Source organism: Dermochelys coriacea, chromosome 14 (genome assembly GCF_009764565.3).
Source record: "Dermochelys coriacea isolate rDerCor1 chromosome 14, rDerCor1.pri.v4, whole genome shotgun sequence".
Lineage (NCBI taxonomy): Eukaryota > Metazoa > Chordata > Testudines > Dermochelyidae > Dermochelys > Dermochelys coriacea.
This window is the reverse complement of record NC_050081.1, coordinates 11,271,580-11,293,447: the sequence shown is the minus strand read 5'-3', so window position 1 is coordinate 11,293,447 and position 21,868 is coordinate 11,271,580. Positions and strand designations below refer to the sequence as shown.

Genomic DNA, 21,868 nt, shown 5'->3' with positions numbered 1-21,868 from the left:
TTGTCTTTCTTCTGAAGTAGCATAAGCTCTTAATCATTTTCAGGTATTAACTGTTTTCTTATCCGGTTTCCATCAACAGAGGACATTACAAACTCCATACCCCCAGATATTTAGTAGACAGATCTGTTCCTATCAATTGAATGTAAAGCTAAATCTGAAAATAATTATTTTGAAGATTTCCATTTGCACTTAGCTACAAAGATTTCCCTTTTCCTATGTGTTCAGACACATTATTGGTCCTTGTATAGAAAGTCAAATAAAATCACACCTTAACAGCACATCTGTCATGGTTTAATAATTTAAAATACAAATTCATATTGTACAGTAGTTTCATGTGGTGTTTCATATCCTTCTTTTGTCTTTGGAAGAATGTGTTTTGCAAAGTTGGCAGATCATTTGGCTGCCAGGTACCAGAGAAACTACTAATTCGTTGTATAGATAGTATATCATTGATAACCTGGGAGTGGCAATTTGTGTCCTTCTTTTGCTTCAAAAAAAGTGTAAGAAAGAGTGATCAGATCAACATTGGCCATTCTTGGGTCTTCAGCAAATTCAGGATCTATGAAGAAAAACACAGGCATGTCCACCTCCTCTTGGGGATTAAGCCGCTGTTCTTCAAAACAAAAGCACTGTTCATGGTGAAAAGTGAGAACAGTTACAAAACAAATATGTACACACTGCATGTTAAAAAAACAGCCTTTGTGTTCTGTTTTTTATACTGCTCCTACTTGAGTAAACTTAAATGTCTAATGGAATGAGATCTGTGATTGTGAGGGGATAGCAGGTTCTCTCTTATACTGTGTTTTAACAGAGATCTGGTCCATGACACAAACTTCTCTCCTATTCATGGAGCATCTCCCCTCTCTGGTAAGTAAATACCAAGAGGCAATTACAGCAATTGCTTAAATTGAAAAATTATATTAGGAAAGTATTTAATAGTTTTGAAGTGAACAATCAGTACCCTATGACTATTCAACCCACAAGTAAGTGCCCTCAAGATCACCAGTGGTCCATCTCTTACACTTTGGGAGCCTCTCTAATGGGACTTAATAGTACCCGCCTTCTATGATTTAGCCTAGGCTAAATACATGAATTGATGCATGCCCATTTGGAAAAGGATAATGTCTGAAATACTGAATTTTTCAGTTTGCCAGTCTAGATTGCCTCACACGCCTTGGAGTTACACACTTCACCTACTTGTATTTTATTGAAATATTGTCCTGCTTCAAATGGAACCACGTTATATGTAGAGATTCCAATTACTGGTTTGTCTGTAGAATTCTTTGCTTTGTAAAATGCCAATGCAGTCTCTCCTGGTACAACCTGTTTAAAGAAAAATACAATTATTGTATTTAATTTAAGTTCATTACACCACTCTCACAAAGTTCTGTAGGACTTAAGTTGCTAAATTTATTCCAGTGATAATTTTTTTAGTTGCCCTTAAAGGCAGATCCACTGCAAGTTATCTATTTCCTATATTTCCAACATTAGTGAACCTGGAAAAGTAATTGTAAATTAAAAACAGTATTAAGATTCTAGCTTCAATATCCACACACAAAATCAATCATAATATGGATACATTTTGGATCTTATCCTACAAGATATTGGACTTCCAGGGTGTATCAGTGAGCCTCCCAGCCTAGGTCAACAGACTCAGGCTAGCAGGAATCCAATAGCCCGGTTGAAAAAAATATCAAAACACTAATTGCAATAATGAATTCAAACAAACTGATCAAGGAATATGACTGACCTCATAAGAGCCTTTGTTGGTAACCAGTTTTAAACAGTAGCAATATTATTAAAGGCAACAACAACAAAAAATCAGCACAAAGATAATCATGCAAGAATACTGAAAAGAAGAGAAAGTGCCCTACTTGACCTAAGCCTCAATGCTGAGGTGGACTGCTTTGGCCGGCCAGCGTGAGCCCTGCAGACATCAATGCCCACCTACATTGTAAATTGCAAGACTGGGGCCCCAACTTGTGTTTTTACCCTTGTTTGCAGCCCATGCAACTTTTATTAACCTTTACAAACCGCTGTGTATAGCGGCAACCAAGAAAAATATTTGGTAAGTAAAAATATTTTAATTACTGTATTTCAATTTAAGAGGCAAAATCAATCAAAAACCTACAATTATTTTTTAAATTATTCAAAATCCCTTTGACAGTATCCTTTAAAGCTGTGACATTAACATTTATTAATTCAAATGAAAGTAACGTCAATAATATTATTTGAACGAGTGCTGAAAAATAAGACTCCCATCCTGTAAATACGTACGAGTAGTCCATGAATAGGCTTACCTATAGTCTCGATCCTGAAAAGGCTCATACCCATGTTTAAATTTTTTCAAGATCAGAGCTAATGTACTGTGTTAGCTCCTAATACAAAAAAGTTTTAAAAAGTTAAGATTTGAAGCCTCAATTTTTCAGTTTTGTAAGTTTTTTTTGTACTTTTGATAAACATTCTATAATGTCTAAATGAATTGTTGTGTAAGTTTCTTACGTATATTTCTGTTTGCTGAGGTCTAAAATTCCAATGTAGACTTGCATGCACATCAGCATTGAAAGTGACTTTAATTATGCGATCTTTAACGGGTTCCATAGTCTCAATCTGGTCTGAATCATGGCCTGCTACTGCTGACCCACCTAGTCCAGTAGCCTTTATAAAAAATAAAAGTTGTAGTTAGTGGTATTAAAATTGAAAACTTGATGGTATTTGAGGTACCAGAAAGTAAACAATTTCAACCTCTGTAGAAAGAAGGTTAAAGTAACAATAAGATCTAGTCAATTGCAGAGAAGAATTGAAAGTAGTGTCAGGTACTACTCTTCCTTAGGAGTCCCCTTACCAAATCTATGTCTATTTCATTGATTTTTTTTCCCCCTTTCCCATTTATGAAAGATTCCATCCAAACACCAGACTGTAGTGGGGAAAGTGAAAATTACCATACACACAGTAAACAAATTGGGGAAAAAGTAATTTTGTAACACTGCTCTTTTGAAACAATAATTAATAAAAATAACCAGGCAGGGGAATAACAGGGTCTTAGCCATTGACTAGACTTCTCGGTGCTCTGATAATGCCATCAATAAACAACAGCAAGTGGAGAGCAGTGATTTAAAATATATGGGTCAGAGGGAAGTGAGAACCCTGGGCTCTGCTAGAGCCCGATATTCTGGTACAGCTATGGGTATGGCAGGGTGAAGAGTATGTACACTGCACGCCCACCTAGCATAGGTAGAAACAGCAGTGCAGACAGAGTCAAGGTTTAGGTGAAAAGCAAAGGAGTACTTGTGGCACGTTAGAGACTGACACATTTATTTGAGCATAAATTTGTTAGTCTCTAAGGTGCCACAAGTACTCCTTTGCTTTTTGCGAAAACAGACTAACACGGCTGCTACTCTGAACCCTAAGGTTTAGGTGGGGAGCGTGCCCTGCACAACTGAACCCTAGGCTATATACCCTACACCGATCTCTACGTGCCCACCACATGCACACTGGTATTCTTTTCAGAGTAGCAGCCGTGTTAGTCTGTATTCGCAAAAAGAAAAGGAGGACTTGGGGCACCTTAGAGACTAGCCAATTTATTAGAGCATAAGCTTTCGTGAGCTACAGCTCACTTCATCGGATGCATTCGGTGGAAAAATACCCTTTTTTCCACCGAATGCATCCAATGAAGTGAGCTGTAGCTCACGAAAGCTTATGCTCTAATAAATTGGTTAGTCTCTAAGGTGCCCCAAGTCCTCCTTTTCTTTTTACTGGTATTCTTAGCAATGTAGCGTCCTGCTGCTCGAGCTTTCCCTGATGCCTTCACCCCTTGCCAGACCCAGCAGGGACAAGAGCGGGCGCAGGCTGCCTGTCCCTGCACTGGATAGGGACAGGGGTAGCGTATGCACTTGCCCCACCGCCTTCAGCCTGGATGCAACTGAGAACAAAGAGGGACAGGGAAGGGGGCAGCGTCTCTAAAATTCCCAGAGTTCTGGGCTTCGCTTGGGGGCACGGGGGGGGGGGCGGGCGGCCTGGGAGTCCTTGGAGGGGCGGGGGGGGTCCTTGTCCCGGCCCTGACCTGGCAGTAGAGGCGGTAGAGCGGCACGGCCGCGTAGGACATGCCCACCATGCCCACGGCCGCGGCGGCGATGTAGGTCAGGACGGTCTTGTTCCTGCGTCTCCACTCCTGCTCCTGACCCCGCGTGAAAGGGTTGGGGCGCGCCGCCCCCCGCGCCGGCTGGAGCCCGGGCCAGGCCTGGCGGCGGGGGGCGCTGCCCGGGGTCCTGGGCCCGCGGGGGGCCCACTGGCTGTGCGGGGCCGCGGTCCGAGGGCACCGGCCGCAGGCCCAGCCCCCCCGGGCAAGGGGCGCCCCAGCGCCTGGGGCCCAGACACTGAGCAAGCGGGGGCCCGATCCGGCAGCCACGCGCGGCAGCCGAAGGACCCCGAGGCACCTCCAGCCCCGCCCCATCCTCCCCTCTCACGTGACGACCCGGCTCCGTCGGGCAGGGTGACGCTTCCCACACGTGACGCGCTATTCTCGCGAGATTCGGAGGGTCAGGTGGCTGCTCGGCAGGGACCGGACAGTCTCCAGACTCGGTGGCGCACAGTCTACGGCGGCCGCAGGGGGTAAGTTCGCGTTCTTGTTGCCCCGCCCCCGCCCAGGAGCTGCGGGGATGCCCGTTGGCTGGCGGGTGTGGCTCAGCGGGGTTGCTCTGTCACTTTCACCAGGGCTTCGCGCTGACACGGTGCCTCCCCTCACACAGCTCCCAGGGGCGGGGGGAGCGCTCCCAATGGGGGCATGGCAGGGGCGGGGGCAGCATCTTCATTGGGGGCATGGCAGGGGCGGGGGCAGCGCTCCCAATGGGGGCATGGCAGGGGCGGGGGCAGCATCTTCATTGGGGGCATGGCAGGGGCGGGGGCAGCGCTCCCAATGGGGGCATGGCAGGGGCGGGGGCAGCATCTTCATTGGGGGCATGGCAGGGGCGGGGGCAGCGCTCCCAATGGGGGCATGGCAGGGGCGGGGGCAGCATCTTCATTGGGGGCATGGCAGGGGCGGGGGCAGCGCTCCCAATGGGGGCATGGCAGGGGCGGGGGCAGCATCTTCATTGGGGGCATGGCAGGGGCGGGGGCAGCGCTCCCAATGGGGGCATGGCAGGGGCGGGGGCAGCATCTTCATTGGGGGCATGGCAGGGGCGGGGGCAGCGCTCCCAATGGGGGCATGGCAGGGGCGGGGGCAGCATCTTCATTGGGGGCATGGCAGGGGCGGGGGCAGTGCTCCCAATGGGGGCATGGCATGGCAGGGCGGGGGGAGCGCTCTCAATGGGGGCATGGCAGGGGCGGGGGCAGCATCTTCACTGGGGGCATGGCAGGGGCGGGGGCAGCGCTCCCAATGGGGGCATGGCATGGCAGGGCGGGGGGAGCGCTCTCAATGGGGGCATGGCAGGGGCGGGGGCAGCATCTTCATTGGGAGCATGGCAGGGGCGGGGGGAGCGCTCCCAATGGGGGCATGGCAGGGGTGGGGGCAGCATCTTCATTGGGGGCATGGCAGGGGCGGGGGCAGCGCTCCCAATGGGGGCATGGCATGGCAGGGCGGGGGGAGCGCTCTCAATGGGGGCATGGCAGGGGCGGGGGCAGCATCTTCATTGGGAGCATGGCAGGGGCGGGGGGAGCGCTCCCAATGGGGGCATGGCAGGGGCGGGGGCAGCATCTTCATTGGGGGCATGGCAGGGGCGGGGGCAGCGCTCCCAATGGGGGCATGGCATGGCAGGGCGGGGGGAGCGCTCCCAATGGGGGCATGGCAGGGGCAGGGGCAGCATCTTCATTGGGGGCATGGCAGGGGCAGGGGAGCGCTCCCAATGGGGGCATGGCAGGGGCGGGGGCAGCATCTTCATTGGGGGCAGGGGTGGGGGGAGCGCTGCCATTGGGGACAGGACAGGACAGGACAGGGCAGGGCAGGGTGGGGGCGGGGGTGCAGCCATTGGGGACAGGACAGGGTGGGAGTGCTGCCAATGGGGACAGCTCAGAGTTGGTAAGAACGCTCCCAATGGGGACATGGCAGCAGGAATGGGAGCACGCTGAATTGGGCTGGCCCAGGAGCAGCAGGAGCCCTCTGAATGGGAACATTGCAGTGGGAGTGGGAGTGGGAGTGCTCTCTTAGTGGGGCTGCCCCAGGAAAGGGAAACCATTCTCACTGGGGACATGCCAAGGACCGCAGTTGCACTGTCAGTGGAGGTGGCCTGGGGAGCATGCTGCTTTTCCCGAAGGTCTGATCTTGGGGGAGCATCACCCCACAAAACCCTTTTTCCCCCATGGCTGTCCCCAGCAAAAATGTCTCTGCAGGGTCATCCACCAGCACAGGAAGGCTCATGGTTTCTCTAATGTGAAGGGACCTTTTGCTGCAGGGACATTTCTTGGGGGTTATATGCCATTATGTCGTTGTAGGGAAGGTCCTGTGACCTGCAGTGTTTTTGGGGCTGTGTAGAACCTCACCACAGCCTCGTGTCAGACTGTTTACATTGGACCAAGCAAGCATCCTGCCATGGATTGCCCCAGTATGGTTTTAGGGAGTCCTGACGCAGCACAGTCAATGTTATAACATGGCATGATGGTACTTGGTTGCAATGTTTCACTGTAGTGCCTTGGTTTTTTCGCCAAGTCTATCCTATTGCATCACAATGCTTCCATGCAGCACACTGGCATTTTCAGGCAGTGCCCTTCTGTGAAGTCATGCTTAGCAGCAAGTTGATGAAATTCAGAGTCGTCGTAATGGCATCTTGGTACAGAGTGATGGATGTAATGATGTAATTCCATTTATTTGAACAAATGGTTGCAAATGGCATGGCCTTGGACGCAAGCCAGATTTTTGAACACCATGTCCCTATGCTGTGTCCTGATGGCTTTTTGCAATGGGATCAAGTTTGGGTCAGTGGGTTATATTTTGCTGCATTGTCACCCGATTGTGTATTGATTTGACTATATTTTGATAGAAAACATTGACAGTTGTGTAACATACCAATGTGATGTTAACAGCAATGATTTCATGACAATCAAGTTAACAGAAATTCACAAAGGTAGCTAATCCTAACTGTGCTGGCCCTGCACCGTATTGGTGACAATAACATTATCTAGAGAAGATGAATGAATAATGAAACCTTGAGCAAAAATTCCTGGGGAAGCTTAGTCTTTCTTTTAAAAAATTTTATTTAATGTAAATATTTTTATTTACTTTTTCACAAACATATACTTATGGACAGAAAGAACAAATTGTTCTGTGTCTTTAAAAAGAAGCTTTACTTTACATGTCCAACAGTTGATGGAAAATTTGAAAGTGGTACAAAGTGTTTGCCATTATTTAGGATATGTGTGGGGGAATTGGAAGTATCAAACTCTCACACTGAGGGCAGCTATGCTACAATCATTGTATTAGTTGACGGGTTTGAAAGAATACCAATACTTTTCACTTTTATGTAGAATTTCATCCTAGGAACTCAGAGTTTTGCAAATTTTATTAGGCTAAACTTCAGGACACCTCTTGTGAGTGTAGGTACTTATCTCTACTGATTGGTAAATGATGCATGGATAAGTCAAGTTATTACTCATGCATTGGTTTTCTGAGAATTGATTTTTGTTTTAGATTTTCAAAAGGCTTCAGAGTTGCAGAACAAGCTCTACCTGATTTTAGCTTTGTAATTACTTGGATTTTATCTGATGAAGTGAGCTGTAGCTCACGAAAGCTTATGCTCAAATAAATTTGTTAGTCTCTAAGGTGCCACAAGTACTCCTTTTCTTTTTGCAGATACAGACTAACGTGGCTGCTACTCTGAAACCTTGGATTTTTATGATTTATGAGTTCCTTTTTTACATCACTTTAAGTCAAAACCCACACAACTGAAACATTAAGCTTTGGATTCTATAGTTGGGCTGCATTTTCAGAATGTGTGGCACATCTTGTTTTCAGGTGCCACTCTAGAGTGTGACAAGCAACTGCACCAGATGTTGCAGCTAATGAATTTGCTACCTTCTAAAATGAGGTATACCAGCCCGTCCTTGTAACACACTGATTGCTCGAGTCATTGAAGGACTCTTGTTACAATCAAGGACACTTGTTTCTTCAGCTGAAAGGGGTGAAAACAATAGTCATAATTCCCCTGGTTAACAGAAGGGGAAGAGATAGTAAAAGCAAGGGAGGTTGAAGTAAGTCATGTTCACTTAAAACCAACGTGTTTGAACTAGACGGTAAATGAACTGGTAGGATATTTTCACACCAGTAATGTTCCAGCAGTTTATCAGATGACTATAACCTAAATACATTCCAGCATGTTTCTCCTGGACCTTCAGTTTTGGTGAGGCTGTTATAGGAGTCACCCTTTTGCAAAGTTTCATTAATAATATTTAATTCCACCTTATATCCCATACCTGTATATCTGACTTTCTTAAAGGCTATAAAGCAAGACTGTGCTTTATAGCAAGTCCCAGAATTTGAAAATCTATGGTATCAGGTCCTTTACTGTATATGGAACAAGATGGAAAAACTCTATAATCAATATTGGAATAAAATCAGAGTTCATATTTTCTTCTTTAGGATTATATTGAGGTTCCTCTTACAATGTAATCATGATTACTGTATTGGGTTTCACAGAAGATTTAAATCACAAGGGGTCTAAATCTGTGTAACTCTTTAGTGTAAATCTGGAGGAGCTCTATTTATGCCAATGGAGTTACTCTGAATTTATAGTGGTGCAACAAAGAACTGAGCTGAGGATGTTAGGCTTTTGGTACTTTGCTCCTCAGCAATGAATTCATGAACCAGTTATGACCAGAAGCGATCTCTTCCCACTTATCTTCAGGCAAACAGTCTTAAACAAATTAGTATGAGAATTAAAAATCAGACATACCTGCAAGTTTCTAAAAGTGGTTTCTCCTTTTTAATAGCAATCTTTAATCTGAGTTGAGGGTCTGTCATTTATCTTTCAGAATCTTCTATTCCGAACATTTAACAGTTCATCTAAGAAGATGGCCGCTACAGAGTCCCTAAATTTATATAAAAGGTAAATTTGTTGGGTTACTGGATCAAGTTCTCATTGTTAGCGTTGGTGGTGATAGTGTGTTGTTTCAGTGAGTTCTTAAAGGTAAACGCAGTCCAAAGCAAGTTCTTACAAATGTAAATATTTTAATTGTGTCAATTTCTTGTTCACAATGGCCCTAGAGATTGAAGGCCTCTGTCTTTCCATTGAAAAAGCTTTCCCAGATTGCCACACAATCCTGCCTCATCTCTGCCTCAAAGCAGCAACCCCTAAGGGTTGGAGAATAATTCAGTCAAGTCCGTTCGTTCCTTAGTTTCCCTACTGAGACTACCTTAAGATTGCAAAATAGTACCAACTCTGGTTACTTTTTTTTAATGTAGACACATATACACTTGATACTAGATGGAGACCACCAAACACCAAATAAAAACAGCTTTTAAATCTTTCAGTCATTTAACCTACACTAAGAAAAGGAGTACTTACAAGTACTCCTTTTCTTTTTGCGAATACAGACTAACACGGCTGCTACTCGTTAACCTACACTGATTGCAAACTGATGCCCTCATATATATATATATAACCAATATTCCCTTGAAAACTTTCCTGTTGTAGAATATCGTGCTATAAGTTTACTGAAGATGTGTATTTAATGAGCTTCTCTTAGGAATGAACCAGCAACAATAAGGTCATGCAAAAGATGGAATTTATATGTTATGGCACACTACTTTTCTGCATAATAATGTTTGCATTTGTCTGTCTTGTATTTTTCATGCAAAAATCTCCAGTGTTCTAGAAACATTAATTAATTAACTTCCTGACAACTCTATGTCAGAAGTAAGTGTTGTATTAATTGTATAAATGGTTATAGTTAAATCTGACTCTTAAATCAGCTGTTACTGAACCTTTGTTATTTAAATCAACTGTTATTGAACCAATGGAACCTTTCCATGGTTAGCTCAAAATAAATGACATTCAGGAATCCTAACTCACAGATCCTTCTCAAACCACTAGATAACCATGCCAAGCATGTCAGCAAAAATGATAATTTAAAACATACACAAACAATTTGTGCAGAATTGTATCATGACTGTTGTGCTCATGCACAGCTTGCTGGGTTCTGCTCTCAGTATTGGCAAATTAACTTACCATATTCACAAATTTGTAAGGATACTGGCAAAAGATAAGCAAATTAATAGCCATTTTAATTTCAGTTGTATTGGAAACTGAAAGAAGAAAATTGTATATTTGCCAGATGGAAAAGTACAAAATCAATAAAGAAATAAATTTTCTTATTGTTTCTTACAAACAATTGAAAATTAAAAACAAATGTCCTATGCAGCACATAGCTGTATCCTTTTTAAAGGGTGAAAGAAATGTAGCTAAGTATTCTTCATAGTTATCTGCGTTGCCACTGATACTAGATCATGGTTCTTCAGAAAGCTTGATTATTATTTTTTGAACAGTGGGTGTGTACATGAAAAACATGAACACAATTGCATTCCTCATTTGGGTGTGCTCTGCAAGGATCGTAGTCGTGCATGTCTGGTCATTTATAGATGTAATTTACCCAGTTTCTCTGTGTCAACGCAGGCACGTGCAGATTAGGCACAATCTTTGCATGTGACGCTTCACAATTAGTTAGATAATATGATGTTACATCAATAATATACATGTTCAGATGCTAATTGAGATTTACAGGAAGTTTAAACACTAACATTCCTTGTGTTTAAAATAGCTGTGTAGAAGGGAATAGACAAAAACAATTCACATGAACAACGAGGAGTCTGGTGGCACTTTAAAGACTAACATTTGTGTTGGATAATCTGTTAGTCTTTAAGGTGCTACCAGACTCCTCGTTGTTTTTGTGGATACAGACTAACACGGCTACCCCTCTGATACTTGGTACAATTCACATTGTTGTACTTTGTTGCTTGGGCCTATTTTCTTATATTTTTTTCTAGATTAAACAAGTGCCATTTAATGAAATATATGTTTTAATCTTTCCAATGACATATTCCGCAATTCTTTTAAAATTAATTACTATTTTATGATAGACCAGTTGCAAGTATTTTTCCATATTATATAACAAAGTATTCACCTGGCTAAGGGCCATAGCATCTTAATGAATTTTCACCCTTTAAGGTTTTTAACCTGAAAGGTTACTGTTATATAATTGACTTTTGTAGGATTTTTTCCCCTGATTTAATTTATCATTGACTTGTTTTTATGAAATAATTCCATGATTCTTGCTACCAAGGATTACAGGATTATTTAGCAGATGATAAATTACCTGAATATGTCTAACCTCGGTTGCTAACTGGTAATAAAATATAATTCTAGAAAAGTCATCACATTATGATACCATCAGTAATTTATAATTTATATCTGTTCAAAGAAGAATCTTAATCTCTTTGTCTAACATGTTGTGTGTTCTTATCTATTCATACTGGAATAACAGGAAACATCTATTGAAATTTAATTTTCCTCAGAATTATCATCATCACTTTATGCATTATTTGTTTGGGGTAGTGCCCAGTTATATGCTAGGTTCTTTCCAGACATACAAGAAGTGATGTCATGACCCGAAGGAGTTTGTCTGAAAGAGAGATGTAGACAGAGGTCGGGAGCAACAAAAGAGATTTTCTATGTGAATCAAAAAGATTCACTAAAGGTGGCAAAAGAGGGACTTAAACGTGGAGAAGGTCAGGCCTTGCAGATGAGCTCAGAGAGGCTGAAAAATGCAGAAGTGCTAACTGGAAGAAGGTAATGTAATTGTTTGAGAGACTGACAAAAAGATGGACAAGGGTGGGAACAAGTTGATAAAGGAAGATAAGTACATTACCCTTGTAATGTATTTAATAAACTAAGAATGCTTAAAAGATATAAATATTTTCTGATGGAGTTTTTATAGCATGAACCAACTTTTCTGATTTTTAGAAAAGACCTTTCTCAGATTTTTAAAATTAATTTCCTCAGAAAAAACCTAAAGGATAAGAAAAAGGTGGAATCTAACCTATTTGGTTAGATATTGCAAGGAAATCTCTTACCTGTGGTTAAGAAAAATGAACGTCCATTTGTGATTTGATATTTTTTTTATGAGTCCATAAAGCCTTGAATAACATTTTTACTGGTTAAATAGAAAACATGACCCTAAATAACAACAAAGCCTTGTCTATACAAGGGATATTTTTTCAGAAAATTCCCACTGTTGATACGACCGATTCAACTCCATTTCTTTTAATAACATTGGCAGCTTTGCTGTAGAAAGGCCGTTAATGTTTTAAGCACCATGTCAATTAGATATGGTCTTAGCAAGATTACGTGACATGGTGCTTAAAACACTAATGGCCTGTCTACTGCAAAGTCCTAATGTTGCTAACACTGGCGGAGCTAAACTGGAATAAGTAAGTCTACACTGCCAAATCCAGGTCACTGAATTTGAGAGTAGTCTTACTGATCCCAGTAGAACTCCTTACATGAGCATGGTGGGAATCAGGAGATCTGGGTTCTGTTTCACCTCTGCCAGGGATCTGCTGTGTAACCTTGGGCAAGTGACTTTACCCCTCTGAACTCCTGTCTCTCTTCCCATAATCACTTCAAGTCGGGGACTGTCTCTTTATATGTGTTTGTACACAGTGCAATGCTTATGGTGAAAAAAATTTTTAAAGCCTTACCTGATAAAAATGAAATATCAGCTGAATGTGTGCACTACAACTTTAAGAAGGAGGCACTCTTTGGCATGTGCTCCCATTTCTAGGATAGCCACGGCACCCTGCTGTGCAGTTCCAGACATTGGCAGATGCTGTTTTGTCACCGTGCTGCTCTCTACTGTAGAGAGGATTCATTTTCTGTTGAAACAAAGCTCTGAGGTGAGAGAAACACAGAGAAACTGAGTATTTCATTTTTCAAAGAAACAAAAGACAGGCGGATGGAGCTCTTCAGTCAAGTTTTTTTTTCTTTTTTTAGGCAAAGGAGGAGTGAGGCGAATTTACGTTCTCATTTCCTACCTGTACAAGAAACATTTGTAAAATGTTAAAATGGTATGAAATAATATTTTGCCAAAATATTAGAAGTTGAATATCTTTAAAATAATACACGTCTTGCTCTAGACTAGAGCATGCCTGATATCAGACAGGTCTTCTGTTAGACTAAGGAGAACAGCTCTGCAGGTTTCCTTCTAGAATAGTACATTCCTTCAAGCATTCTTGCTGTAGGCCCATTAGATTTTATCTAGAGTGCGCAGACACTGAAAATCTATTTGGCTTTAGAAATTCGTTAAAAGAAGGGTCATAGGCACTGAAAATTGTGGGACAGCTTCTGGGAACCCTTTGCATGGTTTTATGAAAGCTCCCCGCTTCACTGTTATTTTGTTCTGTACATTGAGATGTATTCTGACTATTTTGTGGGGATCTAAATCAGAGACCACCTCTGTTCTCTATCAATTTGTCTGTTGCTTTAAGAAAATGAAGAAAAAGGCAGGATTACTAAAATGAATTGGAGAGAAAGAAAGGAGTATTGGAAAGAATGTTTGAGATAATTTTGAAATGTGACTTAAAAGGGAATTTTATTTTCTGCTTACCTGATCACAGGGAAAAAAAAGTAAGAACAACGGGAAAATATTCCTTACATTTTGCTATCAATTTTCCATAAAAAGAGCATACATTAAAAATATTATCTATAGCATTTACTTTGGTCTGTATAAAAAGAATAAATTGTCAAGATAATAATCCGGGTTCTGCATTAACTCTTGTCTGCTGTGGATGAAAACACTAGTGTTTTTTATTTTTTTTTAACTTGGCTTTAATTCACTGCCATGACTGAGAGTACACAATAGAGTAATGAAAACGACTGATGGTCTTTGCTGTTTCTTTCATGGGTGGCTTATCTGTCTGTCTGTTGCTTAGTTGGCTTTCTTTTTGTGTCTGTAATCCAATCTATTAGGAAGATTGCTTTAAAAAGATCAAAGAGAGGGAGTTAGCTGTATATTGTACTTGACCCCATCTGGAGGATCATCTGGAGGGGGTAAATTCTAGGATATGTAAAAAAAGATGTATCTTATCAGTGACCTGTCTGCTGCCAGATGGACATGCAGTATCATCATATGATCATATTTGAGGCTAATGCAAGTAATTTTTCTCACATTTGTATTTTATGAGACTTGAAGGTTGCTACAAATCCATATCCCATAAAGGGAAAAAAGTAAACATTACTTTGATAGGTGAATTAGCTCATGTGACGCACAGGGTTTCAGAGGAGATTAAATAGAAAGAGACACTCATCTCAGTCTCTGTCTGTTGAGATTTTTTAGTTGGTAACAGAAATTGTCCAGCATGTAATTGTTATCCTACTGAATTAGAAATATTGAGTGTCTTGTGGATGCTTTTGTTCTTCTTTTCACTGGTGTCTTGAAGAATGTCCCTGCTTTCACTGATGGATGAAGATGAACCAGAGCGTTTTGATGGGCTCTCTCTCTTGTACTGGTATGCCAAATCATTAGGTTTTAATAGCATTTTTATAGTGTATGAACTAACAAAAGTGCAGTAAAGGTATTTTGAAATCTGTGACTCTTTTGGGTTTTTTTCAGTATATTAGAATATCAAACTTTTAAACCCCCTAATATATTGTAGGTAACAAAACAACAGAACAAAGTACTGAAGGTTTAGTTTTAACAGCTATTATTAGGATTTTACCCCATAGCTATTAGCACTCAGAATCTGTTCTGGCACTAATTATTTTAGTCTGAGTGTGAGGTTTTAATGGGTTTTTTGGTTTCTTCTGAGAAATTTCAGCATCACTCAATTATATAGCACAAATGTTCTGTATTCTCACTTAGGTATTTGGTGTCAAGATTCACTATTTTACTTGCTTTTTCTCAATATGTAAAACTATTTAATAGTATTTCTGACAAGATTTTGTAGGAGAGAAGAGAATGATATATCAAATATTGTATGGTTTATATTAATCAGATTTAATCTACTTTTTCCTTCTACAAAGTACACTAAAATGTGTTTTTAGTTATCATTTTTATTACTGCTACTGGTTACTCTTAGCACAGTTCAGGAATCGTTTTTCTTTTCTATATCATTTTACTAGTATTGGGCAGGGCATTAACATTTTTAGATGTTAAATAATCAAGGTTAATTGATTATTCTGATGACATGAAAAATACTGGGGGTGAGAATTTCCAAAGCATCTTAGGGCCAGATTCTTAGCTGGTGTGAATGGTCATAGGTCCATTCTCTTCACTAGAGCTATGACAATCTGATTTGTAATTACTGCATTTTGAATTGCCAGCAGTTTTCTTCAGAATTTTATGAGCAATCGTTTCCATTACAACCTTCCCCCATATTTTACATATCTCATGGCGACTTAATACGTTTAGTATTTGTATCCATTGTGTTACCATGGTTTCAATACCACATACCCACAGAATAGTTTTGGTAATTTTTAGTGAAAGTAGTATAGAAACAACTTAATGCCCTAATGTGAATTCATGCTTTGTGCTGTTCTTAAATCTCAGTTTTACATAATATATGTTTGCAGATGGCATATATGTATTTATATTTAGTGATATCTTATTCTCCTCCCTACAGAGAGTTTTTTTTAACCTCCTGTATATGCTTTTCACTGTAGCAGCATCTTCTTGTAGAGCATATTAATCTTTTGAAAAGATGTTTCCAGTATTCAGTTTGCTGTTAGATATTTAAAAGCTCATTTTTATTGGAAGTGTCCCATACCAAAGTTAGATTATTCTTTATTATTTTATAGTGCTGCAATGTGTGTCCTAGGGCTTGGCTACACTTACATTTTATAGCACTCTAACTTGCTGTCTCAGGGGGGTGAAAAATCACCCACTGAGCGCAGCAAGTCAGAGCGCTTTAAAGCGCTAGTGTAAACGGGCTCCGAGCACTGGGAGTCGCACTCCCAGCGCTCTGAGCCAATCCCCACGTGGAGGTGGATTACCAGGAGCACTGGGAGAGCTCCCGCAACAGCGCTTTGAAGTTTCCAGTGTAGCCATGCCCTTAGGCTCTGTTATTCTGGATGGTTACTCTGTTTCTTTTCAAGACTGAGAAGTTAGCCTAAATTCCAGTTCTGTAAATCCTTATGGAAACAAAATTCCCTTGCATAGGAACTTCAGGATTGAACTTCAAAGTTTGTTCTTGCATTTTTATATGCTAATACTAAAAAAATTATGATTGTAGTGAAATTGACTTTAATAATATTCATGGCAGCTTCTTGTTAATTAAGTTATTTATTAACCAAAGACCTAATCTATTGACATAACCAGATCCGCCACCTTTCAGCCTATGTGTGCATTAGCATTAAAAGATTAGGAGAAAGTAAGTGTTTTTTATGGCTATTCTAGTGTATTGAAAGCAATTACTTAGAGAAAGATCAAGCTGAGCTCAGATATGTATTCCTTTTTCTTTATTTTTTCTAGTAAATAAAAAATACTTATAGTGTCTCTGGCTTTGCAATATGTGAAGCAGTGGGTGCTCTGTTACAGTTAAAGGTGTTTGAGAGCACTACAGAGCATTATACTATATGTGACTAGTACAAAAAGCCGGAAGATGAGATTGTAGAAGGAAAAATGCTCTAACTTGAAAGTGATGAGATTCTTATTTTTTGAGCTTTTCAATGATAAAAACACACATCTGTGGTAGACCTGTAAATGCTAATTATTACTCACCTTCCTTATATATTACTTTTCAGCTTCAAAGCCCTTTACAGATATTAATTAATGAATCTATTTAAAAAATTCTGCATGGGGAAAAATTTGAGAAAGGAGTCATAAAAATGTCTTCTTCCATAGTAAATATTTCCTGCTTCCCAAATTATCACCATGTAATCATAGTTTTGCTCAATTGTGCACGGCTTACAAAAATGAATTCTCAATCAGCAATTCTCAATCAGTATAAATTACTTCAACAAATACATTTTCATTTCCGATCGTGATAAAATATACTAATTAGGTTTCATAATTTTGTTTGAGCTTTCAGAGTAAATACTGGGGTGAAAGTGAGTTCTCACGAGCATCTGAGGCATAGTTCTTAAAAAAACAGTATTCCTTTCTAGTTCCTTCTTGTGATTTGGGGTAAAAGGCCCATTTAGCAAGTTTTAAGGACCTACAAACCAGAGAAAAGCTTGCTTGTCTACTAGATTGGCTCTCTTTTCTTTCTTTGTGGGTATTTTTTTAAGCTAATATTTTCAGGTTACTTAGGGGTGTGTACCTTGATAGTGCAGACAGACCTCAATGTCACTTATCTTGCATATGACAGCATGATGGGCATTATGGAGCTAATAATTCCTCCTCTTCTGTAGATGCTGAGGCCCCTGACAACAGAATTGATTCAGTTCTGTTGTGCAAAAAGGAGAGAGCAGAATTTGGAGTGTTGCGTTGGATACATACACCCTAGTATGTTCCAGGATGTTACCTTGCACCTGGATTCTCCTGTCCTCCCCCGTTCCTCTAGCTCTGCAGCTTGCCCTGACACCAGCTCCTGTCCTGGCTGAAATACCCAGCATATGGCTTGGTATACTGGTTGTGTGCTGGATGGGAGGCTTTGAGTATATGTGTCCTCCACTCTGATCTTCTTTTTCTTCATTGTTTGTGTATTGTAGTTGTGCTGATGTAGAAAATAAAAGTAACCATCTAATTTAGAACATTATTTATGGCATACCAGAAAATCTAAGCAGTGCTGCTGCATTCTTGTTTGTTGGGGCTGGCAGATCCACCCTAAAAATTGAACAACCGAGTGAGGGTGTTTTTTGTAATGCAAGTTTGGGTTTGTTTCAATAGCCTGTATTTGAATAAAAATATAAACGGACAAATGATGCTTGGCTAGCGAATACCAGTTTGTACCCAGATTTTTAAGGCTTTGTCTGTTGTTAGATTAGTCTTGGAAATATTTTCTACAGGATTATACATTCAGGTCCCAAGATTATCATTTTATATTGTGATTTTTTTCCCCACCTTAATTCTTTACATCGTGATTTTCAAGAGCATTAAAAAAAAAATCCTCTGCTGTTTAGCAGCTCAGACAGTCTGCCCTTATTCTCACCTCTGGCATTCTGTGTTTGGAGGTGGCATTAAGAGTGAGGCTTTCATAAATCAAGAGAGAACAAATATTATTTGATAAGAAAAAGAGAGATGGTAGGAAGAACAACACTAACAAATGTCTATAGAGTTGTGCGCTCCCCTTACTTTGGAAACCTTTTCGTGGAGACCACTACAGACATGGGTATTTTCATCTTAAACACTTTAACGAAATCTCTCCTGGTTGCCAGCTGTCCTGTTCTAAATAGGACCACAGTTGTTGTTGTTATTAACCCTCTTTTCTGTTATCCTGAGTAAGGATTTGGTCAGAAATACTTTGCTTTAAAAAAACAACCCAGTACCTCCACTGTATTTTAGATAGTACTACTTTACCATCTGTTTTTGATATTCAAATGCCAGAGTATATCATCTTTTCATTTTTTCATCTGCACAGTATTTACAATACCCAGTGAAGAAAACATTTGCGTTTTTTTTTTTTTACTGGACATATAATAGCAACTGCTGTAGTTTGTACACATGTATATTTCTCCAAGTGAATCTTCATGACTAAAATTGCAGCAGCTCTGATTTTATTTATTTATTTTAGGACTATTATGGGACCTTATGGAATCAATCGAGCTGTTCACCGCATTAGTTTTTCTGACTGTCAAAATGGATTAGGTAATTAGATTACATATTTGACTCTAACAGAGTGAAATCTTGAGAGGTGCTGGGCACCTGCTGAGCATTTGCAATTCACACTGATATCAGTGGGAGTTGAAGTTTCTCAATCTGTTGTGATATTTGACTGAATGTGTTTGGTACAATGGAGGGAATGACCAGTTTCTTGCTTATATCTGTTTTTTCAACAGGTGTTAAAATTATTGGAGGTTATCGGGAGCAAACTGAAGAAGACTATGGAATTTTCATAAAGAAAATTTTGCCTGGAGGGATGGCTGCAATAGATAGTAAATATTTACTGTTACGTATTCTGTAGAATCCTACATTACGCAGGAAGCTGTCAAGAAAACAAGCTGTCTTTTTTAATTTTATTTTCGGTATGTACACACACAGTAATGTGTAGGTCAGCAGAGATTCATCATTTTCCAAAGGAAGGATGTGGAGGAGTCACAGTAACGGACATCCGTTCAAATCTAGATCAGGCCAGTGTGAAATCAGTTTGCGATCTGTCCACATTGTCAGCTTTCCAAACTGTGAGATGCTGAAAGCTCTCAACTCCCAGTGGCTTCAGTGGGAGGTAAGGGCATTCAGCACCTTACAGGATCAGGTCCTGTATTTATATATTGTTCTAATAAATTCAGATTAATGTTTTATGATCATGTTTTAGATGATGTATATGGAAGGACCAAACTGTATTGTACAGAGTTTAGACTGGGGAGAAAACTCCAGTGTATGCTAGGTTCAGCCAGGTTTCAAAAACTTGGTCTAGCCTTGCCCACACTAGCTATTGGGGGAAAAAAAACAAAACAATCTTTCCCAAGTTTGTATTTAAAACTGCTCAGCGAACATATTTTCTGCACTCATGTAGACAGAGCCATTGAGTGTTTCAAACTAAGAACTGCTTTAAAAGCTATTATAAACATCAAGAAACACAAAAATATTTAATTTATATATGATACCTACATGTAGTCATCAGTTCAAAACTCAGCTGACAGCTGTGGAGCATAATCCTACAAATATGCACATGGTGTGAGGAGTCCCGTTAGGATCAATGGAACTACTCATGGTAATAAAGTTAAGCACATGCTTAAGTGTTTGCAGGATCAGGGCCTACGGTGATAAAATCATCCTTACTTTTGCTCCAGTCTAATCTAATGTAATAGAAGTGTATTTTCCATTTACCCCTGTTCATTCATATAGACTTTTACATGATATTTTGTTAATCTCCTTATCAGGCCGATTGCTCGCTGGAGACCTAATTTTAGATGTCAATGGAGAAAACTTAGTTGGTGTAACCAGTGAAAGGTATGTTCATAAAGATGACTAAATATTTATCTAGAGCTTGGAAAAATGTTACTAATACTGGTATTATATAGTCAAAGGCTTTGGACCAAATTAAACACTGACTGAAAGGGTATAACTGCACCAAGTCCATGGAGTTGCACCTGCAGATTGTCCCAGAGAGCTCAATATAGCTGTCCTTACTCAACAAAACTATAATTGACATTAATGGGAGTTTTGCCTGTGTAAGATCTGATTAAAGAGATTTCATGTTGTGTAGGTTTGCAGAATATGTGTAAATTCATACCAAAATAGTTATTGAGCTAGTAAAATATTTAACGTTACTGTGATTATCATGGTATTTGGCTGGATATCCATTAAAGCAAGTGATTTGGTTATATATGCTAATAATTGGCACTTCTTGTTCTCTCGGGTGGCGTAATTAAGGCAGAGAAGTTGCCTGAATTGTTTATGTGGTGTGATATATAGGGTCTGACTATTGACTATCCGACTATCACTATAAAGCCCACAACAGTGGTAGAATTAGGATTTATATTAAAAATAACTTCCACCCCCTCAAATAAAACTACTATAGTACAGATTAAAAAATAAACAAACCAGAGTTGAACGGTACAAAATTAAAAGCCAATTTTTACCCCATACAAACTTTTTGTGCCGTATGATAGCTCAGGTCTTAAATGGAATGATGTATCAAAGGCATATTTCCAAAATGGTTTGTCTGTTAAGATAAGAAATTGTTCCGTTTTCTGCCATTTTAATACTATGTAGTGGATGCAGAGCCCTTGCATTCAAACAGTGAAAACAGGTAGATTTACTTGTTGTTGGCTTTTTTTTCCTTCCAGAGCTGTTGACATTTTGCGAATGGCATCAGCGACTAATCACGTGTCTTTGCTGATTACGAGAGATGAAGAAGCAAAGTAAGAGAGTTAAAATGTTTATATTAAAATTACCACTACAGCATCCCTCTTCCTCAATAAACCCCAACACTTTCACTAAAATATGTCATTTGTTAATATACTGATGTTTTATAAATTTGGGATTACTCATAAGATATCCACACCGTAATTAAATGTGTTTTGCCTAAATATTTTTATAGCATAATCCATTTTCTCAAAGTACAGTACAGAGGTTTTTATCTCTCCCTCCCCATATGCACATGTAGTATACCCCAAGCTATGATACCAAGATTCCTCTGAAGAATGATGGCAGTGGTGAATTGAAAGTGCATCAATATATTTTCTGTCTGACTTTCAGGGCCATGCTATCTACATTCCATGAATATATGAAAACTGGTCTATAAGTCAAACAGAAAATATGAATCCTGCTCACCATAGTCAAACGATCAGTCCTAGTTAGTTCAGTGGGACTACTCATGTTAGTAAAGGCTGCAAGTTCTGATGCATTTATATTTCATGAATAAAGTCTAAATGTTACATGGTACAGTTAATAATACTATAAAGTATTTGCTGTCGTCATAATCATGATTTCCTGACTATTTGTTGTCTTTTTAAAACATAAGAAGTGGAATTAAAAAAATTATTAGTATTTGACAGTAGAACAACTTTAACTAGTGCCAGGCATCTGAAAATAAAGTCCTTGCAGTTGCTTTTTTTCAAAATTGGCTTTTCAGTCTCTTACTTGCAAGCTCTGAATTAGTTGGGATAAGTAGGTTAAACTATTCAGTGGAGCAGATAGTCCAAAATTCCTACATTATAAGGACAGTTACACTAAAATATCCCTTTAATCTTGTTATCTACAGATAATCATATAAACCAACACTGGCATAGGAAATGTTGGGATGAAAAGAAGCCAGGAAGTCCATCCAGGTCTCTCCCCCATT

The 21,868-nt window shown here is 40.1% G+C and overlaps 2 protein-coding genes across 15 annotated transcripts in view; one reads left to right on the top strand and one right to left on the bottom strand.

Moving 5' to 3' along the window:
• Positions 1-269: 269 nt before the first annotated feature.
• Positions 270-4,649, bottom strand: LOC119842776 (cytochrome c oxidase assembly protein COX11, mitochondrial). 2 transcript variants are annotated; one of them, XM_038371327.2, is made up of 4 exons: positions 4,064-4,607; positions 2,503-2,658; positions 1,198-1,323; positions 270-629 (listed from the first exon to the last, which is right to left on the bottom strand). In XM_038371327.2, exons 1-4 carry the CDS (start codon positions 4,451-4,453, stop codon positions 447-449), a joined length of 855 nt encoding a protein of 284 aa, XP_038227255.1. In that variant the 5' UTR covers positions 4,454-4,607; the 3' UTR covers positions 270-446. The 2 variants fall into 2 exon arrangements, with proteins under 2 accessions (XP_038227255.1, XP_043353285.1); XM_043497350.1 differs by lacking the exon at positions 2,503-2,658 and having other exon boundaries at positions 4,064-4,649.
• STXBP4 (syntaxin binding protein 4) overlaps positions 4,515-21,868 on the top strand; it is a 137,187-nt gene continuing 119,833 nt past the window's right edge. For 2 of the 13 annotated variants that reach the window (XM_043497348.1, XM_043497343.1), the window contains exons 1-6: positions 4,515-4,611; positions 8,959-9,032; positions 18,653-18,726; positions 18,918-19,013; positions 19,962-20,031; positions 20,871-20,945. In XM_043497348.1, the coding sequence (XP_043353283.1) occupies positions 8,998-9,032; positions 18,653-18,726; positions 18,918-19,013; positions 19,962-20,031; positions 20,871-20,945 (350 nt within the window). In that variant the 5' untranslated portion in view covers positions 4,515-4,611; positions 8,959-8,997. Of the gene's footprint in view, positions 4,612-6,002; positions 6,859-7,946; positions 8,016-8,958; positions 9,033-11,566; positions 11,772-14,419; positions 14,489-17,330; positions 17,425-18,652; positions 18,727-18,917; positions 19,014-19,107; positions 19,304-19,961; positions 20,032-20,870; positions 20,946-21,868 lie in introns of those variants that run through there. The other 11 variants (XM_043497340.1, XM_043497342.1, XM_043497339.1 and 8 more) reach the window with 11 other exon arrangements.

Excerpts from the sequence above, each read along its gene's own strand:
- LOC119842776 (XM_038371327.2), bottom strand. The coding sequence starts at position 4,453 with ATGGGGCGGGGCTGGAGGTGCCTCGGGGTCCTTCGGCTGCCGCGCGTG. Across the intron at positions 1,324-2,502 it reads CTCAGCAAACAGAAATATAC|GTTGTACCAGGAGAGACTGC; the intron begins GTAAGAAACTTA and ends TTCTTTAAACAG. Across the intron at positions 630-1,197 it reads AATATTTCAATAAAATACAA|TGCTTTTGTTTTGAAGAACA; the intron begins GTAGGTGAAGTG and ends CACCATGAACAG.